This window comes from Aethalodelphis obliquidens, unplaced genomic scaffold (assembly GCF_003676395.1).
Source record: "Aethalodelphis obliquidens isolate GAN/ISIS:26980383/991018 unplaced genomic scaffold, ASM367639v1 scaffold2, whole genome shotgun sequence".
Taxonomy (NCBI): Eukaryota; Metazoa; Chordata; class Mammalia; order Artiodactyla; family Delphinidae; genus Aethalodelphis; species Aethalodelphis obliquidens.
The window spans coordinates 74,200,813-74,213,008 of NW_020837946.1; the positions used below are offsets into that span (position 1 = coordinate 74,200,813).

Consider the following 12,196-nt stretch of genomic DNA (forward strand, 5'->3'; position numbering starts at 1 on the left):
TAATATTGGATTGGTTATTATACCTAATTCTATTTTTCTATTAGAAACATATAAACCATTAATGGAGATACTATGCTAAGTTAGAACATATCATTAACATACTTTGAGTCCCCTAAGTTCACACATGATTATGGAGGCACAAAAATGTATTAAGCCATAACACTAATTATAATAATAGAGTTTCAGGGGAATAAGGAAGTTGCCGTTGTTGCTTTCTCTTTTTACTATTTTACTATTTACTTTTTTACTATTTTACTTTTTATTATTTTATAATAAAAACAGCCAGTATTCAGAGAGAAGGAATATCCAAACAATGTAAAATGATGAAAAGAGAGAATAGTATACTCCAGACATAACCAAGTTTAACTATTAAAAATGTCCCATATATTCTACCAGAAACTTTTTATGCTGATAAACCTGTGTACTTTTTTGCTTCAAAAACAAATACAATTAACAAACTCATTCTTCACAACTTGTTTTTCAATTTACAATACATTTTAGCCATTATCCCTGTAAATACTTATAAACCTCTCTGAATAACTGAATGGACCCAATTTATTAAACCATACCACACTCTTTTTGCTATTATAAATATTGCTTATAGGTAAAATTTTGACCAATATGCCACTGTGAGTTCAGCTTTAAACTCTTCCTCTCCAAACACAGAGAAAATTATATATATGTGTATATATATATATATATATATATATATATATATATATATTTGTTTTTTACATGTATATATATATGTACATACATACCTATGTACACACATACATATATATATTTTAAGGCATGGTTGATTCAAAAATAAACACCTCATGGACCAGAAATGTAGCAGAAACTCAGAGCACAGTAGTTAGGCCCAAAGCCTCTGTCTTGGTGGAATCTGGGTCTAGAAACAGGCAAAGGTAACCAAGATTTCAGTTCCTGAAGGGCAAGAGATAGGGAGAGGTGAAGAAGACAGACCAGTGCTGGAATCCAGGGATTGAAGAAGGGTGGAAAAGCTTCTGCTGACCACTGTCTGGGGCTGTGGACTATCTGCTGGGACATGCCCAGGAGGCAGGAAGATGGACCCAGCCTGGAGAGCAGTACCTGGGCCAGGGAACCACCAGCTGGCTGGCCAAGATCAACACAGGGCAGGAGCCTTGATTTGGTTTTGAGAAAAGTCTCTGATGGGACTTGAAGGTGGCAGCAACTGTATCCATAGAGTTTAATGTATGGCAACAGAGAGTGATACAAAGCTGATTTAATATGGAGGAAAGGAAGAAGGAAATGGAGCAAAGTAAAAAAAGATGTAAGGTAAAAAATACAAAATAAAAGCACATGGCATCCAAATAAATGGAGATGGACCAAATTCACCTGTTGAAAGACAGATTCCATCTATCAAGCGTTAAAAAAAAAGAATCCAGCTACTTGTGTTTCATCATAGACATATTAAAACAAAAGGATATAGAAAAGTTGAAAACAATATGAAACAAATCCTGTCTGATATGTTATTTTTCCAACTTCACAGGTGTTTATTATATTTCTGCCATAGATAAATTTCAATTTTTATGAAATCAAATTTAACAGGATTTGCCAAAAGGAAAATGACTTTATTGATGTCATGCTTAAAAACACCTGTCTTACTCCATGTTTTTAAATTTCCATATACTTTCTTCTAATAGGTTTGTGGTGTTTTATTGTTAAATCCTTGATCCACAGAGAGCATGATAAACAGAATATAAATATACATAATATATACAAATATAAATTTGGGAAAGTGGATACTTCAAAGTTGCTTATTAAACAACCAATAATGACAAATATGAAATGCTTTTACCATATCCTAAATTTTATGTATTCAGATCTATTTCTAGCCTCTTACTTTTGCTCCGTTAATCTCTCCGTTCCTTTAGCAAACTATTTTAATTAAAGTAGCTTTAGAATACACTTCGATATTGATAGAGCTCTATCTGCTTTATCATTATTCTTTTTCAAAATTAATCTAGTAAATCTCAAAGGCTGATTTTTCCAGATAACTTTGGCACAGTTTCTCTAACCCTCCCCACCCTACTCCTGCCAAAGACAGTCACTGTAACATAATCACTAAATTACATCAAATTTCCAGATTAATTTTAGTAGCAATTTGCAACCTAGTCTAATTAGCAGTGTCCAGTAAGTAGCAAACTTTCATCTGCTGCAATTCTACTGTCCTGAAATAGGATTTTCTCTGCCCTCATGGTGGAAGAGGGGCAGTGGTAGAAGGGGGTGGAGATCTGTAATTCCCAAAATGCACTATCTTCCATGGCTCTCCCTTTTCTGCAGTTTTTAATGCAATTAAAAATGCACACACCTGCTCCTTTTCACAAACCTTTATTTATGCAGAAGTGTTGTTGTTATCCTCCGTTATGTCTGAGAACCTTGAGGCTCTCTGTAAGGTTAGAACACTTATTGAAGGTCATGGACCTAGTGAGTGATGAAGCTGACTGATCCCACTTGGTTCTCATTTCATAGCCTGTGTCCTTACTCGTTATGCTATACTGTCTTAGACTCGAAGGAACTGTGGTGAGAATTCAGGAATTACTAGCCAGGCACCATTCATAAACTAGAAGTACATGTACATTTTTAAACAAGAGAACTACAATTAATGTTTTCTTCTAGCAAGAAGCAGTCTTCTCTGGAATTTTGAAGCCATAAAGTTTAAGTTCATAAATAAGATTTTAAACCAAAATTGTACTGATTGACCCCTGATACATACAGGTAAATCACATAAAATAACAAAAAAGAACTGAAAAAAACATCTTGAAGCCCCCTGAGGGAGTGACTATATTTATCAGAGTCTCTTCATTCCAGCTCTCTTTTGGGGGCAAAGTGCCTCCTATATCATCGTGCTTCGAGGCTGGGGACTGGCCACAGAGGTTTTAACCAGAGAAGCAATTCCTATTGATCCTAGAGACCTACAGGAGAACGTGAGGAGAGCTGTGCATATTACGTTTATATAATAATATTCCCAAATGAAACAAATGAAAAACTGATTCCCAAGAAAATGCAGATGGTAAGAATGCAAATAAATGTTCATTATGAAAACTTCATGACTTTTTCTCTTCCTTCTACGGTCTTTGTTTATCCATTACCAAAATTGCATTTGGGCACAATATTTCATCAAAAACCTTGTGAAAACATTTTTATACGAGCCTTTTAACATCTAGCAGTTCCCCCAAAACTTTGATGTCCTGAAAAATCTAATTATTACTGGTAACTTTAAAAGATCACAGTAATTTATTTTTGTCAAATGTGACTAAAGATTAATGGATACAGTCAGGAATAATTTGGTAAAAACATATCAAACGCAGAGAAAGCAAAATTTGTTGTTAAGTGAAGCATCAAATATAATAAAAGAGCAAATTCCATGAATGAACAGCAACAATGCACAATTCATTAACCAAATGCCCATGATTATTTCACACTTCAGAGGGCTACTGATATGATCAGAAATTGTAGTAAAAGGATAAATATAGATTAACTTCAGCATCTCTATACATTTTAATTATAAATGCTACCCTCAGAGGGCTACCAGCATAATAAAGGAAATACAAACTATGGTTTATCCATCCTTTTTATAAATCGTAACTCCGTATACATCAAATAAGACAGTCAGTCAATTATTTTAAAAGACAGCAATTGAAATGCCAGGAGATACTGAAAGTACATCATTTTCTTAGCTGTTACTAACTATAAGTATTAAAAATCTTGTCAACATTCTGGCTCTGAAAACTCTTATCTTTTCAAAATCATCATCACTGTCGTCACCCACAATCGTCTGCTAATGTACTAGGTAACATTCTTTACTGCCCAAAGGAAAAATGTTTGTTCAGCAAATATTAATAAACTATAAGCTCCTCGAGGGCAAGGCCACATTAGTCTTTATATTCCCAGAGCTGGTTCAGCAGTTGACTCTCAAGTAGTATTGTTTCAAACAGCAGAATGAAACAAAACAAAAAACTGGAAACCACCTAAAGAGTCATTAACAAGAACGTCTTTGGGATGAATTTTTCAGCCATGAAAAACAATGAATACCATATACATGTAAAGATTGATTAACTACACTGTCATTTGAAAGTAACACACTGCAAAGTAATGACTACAGTATGATCTTATCTATGTTTTTAAAAAGATATCTAAAATATGCACAAAAGCAAATATAGGTGAGACTTTTCAAAAGGAGAAAAGGAATAAAAGGCACTTAATCAGTAGTTGCCTTTTTGCTACTGCAATCACGGTCCTAACTCTTTGAGGGAAAGCTGGCTTTCCAACTCCCCTTACCTCCCCCCTACCAGTCCTAAGTTTCCATTTAAACAATTTCTTGCCTTCATGGAATCTTTTCTCATTTTCTCCTTCTGTCATTGATACCTAGTCAGTTCTCAATTTGGGATTCTACCCTATCGTGTATTTTCTCTGCCCCAACTCTGAGCAATATTAGACACACATGGGGACACACACACACACACACACACACACACACACACACACAGATATCCTTTTCTAACCAGAGCAAAGCAACCCCTATTCCTATCACATTCTCTAAATCTTTTCTATATCCAAGTCCCTGCTCCTATCCATAAGTAGCACATCTCACTTCTTTTTGAGTGTTTAAGAATAGCTCTTCAGAGTCACACAGACTCCCTCTTTTATGCCTTAGAATCTTTACACTTTGTATTCGTCTCTGAGAAATGTCTCTTCTTGCCCTGCCAAAGCTAAGATATATCTTTGATATCCCATGCCGCGTATTTTCCCGAGAGCTTGTTCCACATGCAGCCTTCTATTATTTGCATGTTAAGGCTCTCTTCTGAGTCTACAGAAATATTCAGATGGCTCCTATCTTAAAAAGAAAAGAAAGAAGAAACAATTCTTGCACATATTGCCTCCCTTATTCATATCCTACTACACCAGCAAGTTACGTCCTTTCTGTTTTATTTGTCTCTAGATCTCTTAAAAGTTTAGCCCCTGCTTCTTCCTTATTGCCTATCCTTTCCTCATCACGAATGCTCTTCACTGTCTCAGAGGGCCTGTTCAGTAAAGTCCAAAGGCCTTTCCCCGGTATCCCAGGCCCAGCTCTGCCTTTGCACTCCTCTCATATCCTCCCCAGCACAGCCTGGGTGATCCCAACTGAAACACGGGTTGTTTCCCACACACACTGTTCCTCTCACATGCTCCCTCAGATTGGCACACTTCCAGCAAGCAATGTTTGCCTACTAAAATTCTACCCGTGCTAAATAGCAGCTTGCTTTCTCCAGACCATTCTATGCAGATATAACAATGCCCCCAAGCCTCCTGAAAGGCACATATTCTCTATAGGGTAACTCAGCCTACTACAGAACTTGGAGCAACCTAAGGGTGGAGCCTGGATCAAACATCTTGGTATTCTCATGTAGTACTTTGAATATTGCCATGCATAAAGCAGGCACTCAGCCAATATTTGTTGAAATGAAAGAAAAAGAACTGCTGTATACTTCAGTACATAGCATGAACATAAGTGGAGATAGCAAGAAATATTTTTCTGAACGCTACTGGGGAAACGATCCTCTTGGACATAGAAAATTGTCATCTGGTAACTTCTAAGCCCTGGGGTAGTCCCAGGACAATTGGGGCAGTCCCGAACGAGACCTCCCATTACACTGCCTATGTGTCTTCTCTTGACACTCTCTTTCCCAGGACTCCAGGGAAGAGTGTTGAATTCAAACACCTTGAGGTAACTTCAACTCTTCTTTCCATCTGACTTAGTATGTCCCAGGATAATGCAGCTTAAATTATAAACTATGGATGGAGACAAAATTATATAACTATTAGGGTGTGCCAGGAAACTGAGTATGTTCCAGGATGTATTATTGTGAATTTACCATTATTTGGAATTGACAGAAAGGACCTAGGCTGTGATGTCTACATGGATCAAAACTCAAGTGGGGGTCCTGTGCAATCACAGTAAATCTAGTGTACTTTTTGGCTTATGTGTGCCTAATCTCACAAAATTTATTTCATTTCTGTAAAACTAAAATCTACCAGATATGCAAAGTAACTAAGTCTAGGGTGGGTATGGTAGTAACTTAATCTGAGAAAAATTATTCCATGTAATAAACTATTACCACTGAATATGAAACTGCAATGAATACTGAACCTTATAGAGTAACTAAAATAATTTGGAGTCAAAATTCCTTGCAGCAGTACCCAGTCCAATGTGATATATCTAAAAATAATCACAAAGGATTATTTCTCCGGGACAATTGGTTCTAAAAGTCTTTTGCCTTCATGTTATTAATGGCAGCTATAATACTATCTACAATTTATTGAGTTTCTACTTTGTGTGACAAGCACTGTTTTAAATCCTCTTCATGATTATGCATTTAATCCCCATAACAATCATTAACGGAAGATATTTCTTTCCTTATTTGAAAGATGAGGGACCTTAGAGAAATTAAGTACCTTGCTTAAGTGTATGTGCATGTGTGTGTGTATACACATACATACATCTGATACAGCAGCTCAGCCAGGATATGTACTCAGATTTCTTTGATTCCAAACTCCACACTAATAACCACAGGCAAAAGAAGCAAATCATTAAATATATCATATGTAAGAGCCTTGGTGTTCCATACTAAAATTTCTTTCTTTATATATCCTGTTGCCATTTTGAAAGAACTTCTCATAATATCTTTCCCGAAGCTGACTAATAGAGTGAGACAGAACTACAGGTTAGCAAGTCTTTTCCATTATTCAGTCACCTGAACTAGAGTTTCCCAAACTGTAGTCTGTATTTCATTGGAAGAGATTATTTTAATAGAGAAACAAAAAGAATTATTTTAATAGATTAATTCACTTTAATAAATCTTTTTATTAAAGACAAATCACTGACATAAATGTGATTTTAGGTGATACACAAATAATTTTATTTCACATAAATGTACTTTACTGTGTATAAAAAAAACTAACCAGAACATCAAATCAATGAATTCACAGGAATATAAAGTTTTCTTTTTAAATAAATTCATTTCAGTGTAAAAGACAAACTATACTTCATTTCAAAATTGTGCAAGTACCTACATTTTAACAACGGGAAGGTGCTTCACAAAGAATGGAAAATTAAGCAATGCAACAGAAACGTGACTTCCCAGCACGGAGCGCACACTGTGTGTTTATATCAGAAGGACAGATGAAACCTTTACCTGTGTTACATCCACCCACACCAGGACTCACCTCTGGTGACTGCATCTAGGGCACAGCCACTTCCTGTTGCTCCTCCTCCAATGACAAGTACATCGAATTCAGACGTGTTTTTCAAAGTCAGTATCTGAGCTTCTCTGGACGGAGGCTCCCTGTTAACAGGTTCTGAGACGTAGTCTGCTGCTTCAACAAAGGCCAGGTTCACCTGAGGTAAAAGACCATTTTCAAATGTTTGTCTGGAATGCCAATTTAATACATTTTACAATGTACTAAAAAAAGATTTGCAATGGAGATAAGGATAACCAGAGCTAGACCGGAGTCTACAGTCCACATGGAGTGAATGATAGAACCAACTGCCTTGGAGAAAAAAAAAGTCCTTAAAATTCTGTGTGTTTTTTTTTTTTTTTCCATGAATCATAACTATTTAACCGTGGAACACCTGGTTTCAGATTCAATATCTCAACTGATCGTTTTGGTTTCATATACAACCAAGTTCAATTAATTCCCACACTGTACAGCAATTCCCAAATACCTTGTCTAAGACAATTTATAGGAGAACATAAGAAAATGTTTTACCCGGTAGCAGCCATTCATTCAGATAACATTTAAAAGTGTGGAAAGGAGGAGGAAAAAGCACTTTATGCCTTTCCGCAATTTCTTAAAAGTATATGTTCTTCATTCCTTAATTCCCCTGACAAAAATATATTCTTGAGTCAGTACAATTAAAAAGAATCTGTTCACAACAGACGTTATTATCCAGTTTAAAATCAGCTCTGGCCAATGGGAATAATATTATATAAAGATTTTAGTCAGAGGCTTCCCCATTCAATGTTTTAACAGAAAATTATAGATTTTATATATTTAATACACGCTATTTCAATTTGTGAAAGCTTTAACAATAATATAATTAAAGCCAGCCATAGTCCCCTAAATGATAATGACCTTCCTTATTTCTAGTTCTTTCATTAGAATATAAGTTATCATCCTAAATCAAAAATGATGCTAGTCTTTATATTAAAAAAAGTAGTAAGTCAGAGTCAAAAGCTTAGAAAAACAGATATGTATCTGTTTTTTCTCCAAAATGCGAATACCAGGTTCGTTCACTATACTGAACAGTGCTGGTCACTTGTTGCTCTAACAGTTAGTATTCCACAGATATGTAGCTTCTATTTTCCTTTCTTTAAATCACAGCATCAGCACAATCCACAGGGGCTGCGTTCTTCCCATTCTGCTGAAGGGCCGTGTATGAAGCTCTGAACCACAAGGCCAAGCTTCTTCCAGAAAAGGTGGTCTTAGCTCTGACCAAGAGATTGTTCTGATAAGCGATTTTTTACTCATTTAAATAAAATAGACCAAAGTGCTCCTTATAATTGGATTTCTATTTTAAAAAACCTAAAAGCCATAGAGCACATTGAAAGAAACCTGGATTAGAATCAGAGGGTCCTGGCTTATATCTTAGCACTTGTGTTTACTAGTAAAGGGACTTTTGACCGATTATCTCTCTGGCTTTTGTTTCTTCATTTGCAACGTGGGATGAAACCCCTGTGATGTCTCTATCTCTTTATCTTTGGGTTACCCTCAGTAAGGGAATAATGATATGAAAGTAGGTAGTAAACTATTAATTACACCAAAGAGGAGTTGTATTATTGTTAAATAATTTGATTCCTTAATAGCAGGGAACAGGAAACTTTCAAAACATATTTTACTAAGTATCATAAATACAAAACGTTATAATCTGGTACCATAATTTTTCAGACTATTAATTCAGATTCCAAACCACAAAAATCTTGTGCTTCCTTATATAACTCCTCCTAATTGTCTGCTAATAACCATTTCCCCATGTTCATATTTACATGCATTTAAGGTAACAAGCTAAATAAATGTAACTGGCTAGGTGCTGTGGAGAATATAAGACGCCTTTCAGTCATGGTCTTTGTTTTCCATCATCTAAGGAGAAGAATGAAAAAAACCACACACACACACACACACACACACACACACACACACACCGGTAAACACATACAAGAATAAATGCCAAAACAGAGGGAAAAAAAAAAAAGCACCAAGCTATGACCATTCAGATTAGAGAGGGAGAGTCTTTCATCTGAGGCTTTCAACTGGGCCATGACAGATGGATAAGACTTGAACATGAGACTGACAAGTGACTAAACGCCAGAGCATTTTCACACATCAAAAGAATTGTGCTGACATTTGCTGCTTGGTAAGTTCTCTAGAAATAGTTGAAAATAAATGTAAGGATGGTACTATGGTAGAGTTCATTAGAACTTGGCAATACTAACAGACCCCATTCTACTCTGCTCACAGGTTGCAACCATGGAGATTAAACTCAGCAGAACCTCTTCTTCAGCAAGTACACCAGATCTGATGGGCATTTCTCATGCCTTTTGTGCATCTCTCCACTGACTATGCTGTTTCTCCTGCCCTCATCCCCTGCCTCATACTTCTCATCGGTACGCTCTAACCTGTCTCATCCTAACAAACAGTAAAAAAATGTCTCTTACATATGTTTCTAACAATCAGCCTGAAAATTCTTGAAGTAACTGTATACCCTTGCTTTTCTACTGCCTCACCTCCTATTCACTCCCCAACTCAAGTTTAATATGGATTTTCACATACACCAGCACCACCACCATGACCAGACCACCAACACTGACCAATGTCCACTCTGCTGACAAACCCAGTGAGCACTTTTCATCCTTCATTTCAGTTGTCATCTCAGCACATTCACTCACCTCAGCATCTGGAAGATGTCAGTCTGAAATGACGACCTCTCTCTCTCTCTCCCTCCAGCCTCTTGAACTCACTCTCTAGTTTCCTTTGGATGTCTGTCTGCTGTCCAACATTAATCACTGAGGTTCCTCTTGAGTCTGTCCTATTCACTCTTCTCAGATGACTAAAAACTCTCTCTAGGGAACATCATCTTCCTCCATATTATCAGATATCTTTCATACCACCCTGACCCTCAATTATGCTCCCCTATTCCAGAACCTGGATATCAAACTTCCTACTTCATTTCGATGTCTTCATTTCGATGTCTCACGTTATCTCAAAATTCTACTGATAACTTTATCTCCCCAAACCTTTTTCCCTATAAATTTTCCTCATTTCAGTGAAGGTACTATTATATATCTAGTTGCTTGTGCCACTCTCTTAAGTCTCCTATCTGGTCAGTCATTGAGTTCTATAAATTCCACCACCTAAAAAAATTCTCACATCTAGTCACATCATCTTCACTGCCTTTCAAGTCCAGGTATCTTCCCTTTCCTCTATATTAAAATGATATCCTCCTACAGGTCTTCACACAGTTACCATTCGTTCTTCCAAGTCATTCTCCATACTGAAGCTGGGGTAATCATGTAAAAACCCAAATAATGCCATTTCCACGTGTAAAACCCTTCAAGAGCTTTTGACCTAATACAACATAAAGGTAAGCATCTTTAGTTTCTAAGATGAGTCATAGTTTTTCAGAGTAGCTTAAATCTAACAAAGAAATGGACAATACCAAGTGCTGGTGGTGATACAACACAATTGGAACTCTCTTATATTGCTGATGGAAATGCAAAATAATCCAGCCATTTTGGAAAACAATTTGAGAGTTCTAATAAAGGTGAACATACACTTACCATACAGTGGCCCCCTCCCAGGTGATTTACTCAAGAGAAATCAAAACCTGTGTTCACACAAAAACCTGTAGGCAAATATTTACAGTGACTTTATTTATAATTGCCAGAAATTATTAAAAACTCGAACATCCTTCAACTGGTGAATGACTAAACAAACTCTCGTGCACCCATGCACTGGAATAATAATTGGCAATAAAAAGAACAAATTACTGATAGTCACAACAACATGAATGGATCTCAAAAGCATCATGCTAAGTCACAGGTTGAAAAATTATGGCTTTCCACCCAAATCTGGCTGTTACCTATTTTAATAAAGTTTTATTGCAACACAGCCACACCCAATCATTCATGCCTAGTACACGACTGCAGTAGCAGAGAGGAGTAGTTGCAACAGAGAAGGTATGGTCTGCAAGCCTAAAACATTTACTGCTGGGCCCTTTAGAGAAAAGTTTGCCAATCCCTGTGCCAAGTGAGAGAAGAAAGACTCAGAAGTCTATATAGGGCATGATTCCATTTACATGATGTTCTGCAAAAGCAAAAGTATATGGTCAGAAAACAGATCAGTGATGGTCAGGGTCTGGAGATGTGGTGGGGAGGAATGACCACAGAGAACATGAGAGCTTTTGAGGATGACAGAAATGTTCTATATCTTGACTGTGGTGGTGGTTATATGACCATATGCTCTTGTCAAAACTCACAGAACTGTACGTCATAAAGGGTGAATTTTACTGCATGTAAATTACACCCCAAATCATACCTCAATAAACTTGACTTAAAAAATAATAAGGGGCTTCCCTGGTGGCGCAGTGGTTGAGAGTCTGCCTGCCGGTGCAGGGGACATGGGTTCGAGCCCTGGTCTGGGAAGATCCCACATGCCGCGGAGCAACTAGGCCCGTGAGCCATGGCCGCTGAGCCTGCGCGACTGGAGCTTGGGCTCTGCAACAAGAGAGGCCACGACAGTGAGAGGCCCGAGCACCATGATGAAGAGTGGCCCCCGCTTGCCGCAACTGGAGAAAGCCCACGCACAGAAACGAAGACCCAACACAGCCAATCAATCAATCAATAAATAGAAATACTGTAGAATTATTTTAAAAATAATAATAAGTAACCATATACACAGCAATTATGCGCCAGGCATTATTATTAGGGTTTTACTTTTTTCACTCACTTGATCCTCACAGTGACTCTATGAGTTAGGTACTACTATGATTTCCATTTTACAGAAGGAGTAACTGAGACACAGAAGTTAAGCACTTGGCCTGTGATTACACAGCTGGTATATGGTAGAGCTAGGAATTGAACTTATGCAGCCCGGTGACACAGACTAAGTTTTACATCACTACAACATACTG

General features: G+C 37.1%; 1 protein-coding gene across 6 annotated transcripts in view; it reads right to left on the reverse strand.

Annotated features, from left to right (window-relative positions):
- Positions 1 to 12,196, reverse strand: part of GPD2 (glycerol-3-phosphate dehydrogenase 2) — a 133,519-nt gene that overhangs the window by 72,916 nt on the left and 48,407 nt on the right. For all 6 annotated transcript variants that reach the window (XR_003438033.1, XM_027131040.1, XM_027131006.1 and 3 more), the window contains exon 3: positions 7,234 to 7,405. Coding sequence is in view for 5 of the 6 variants with exons in the window: in XM_027131040.1 (XP_026986841.1) it covers positions 7,234 to 7,405 (172 nt within the window). In the remaining variant the exon portion in view is untranslated. The remainder of the gene's footprint in view (positions 1 to 7,233; positions 7,406 to 12,196) is intronic.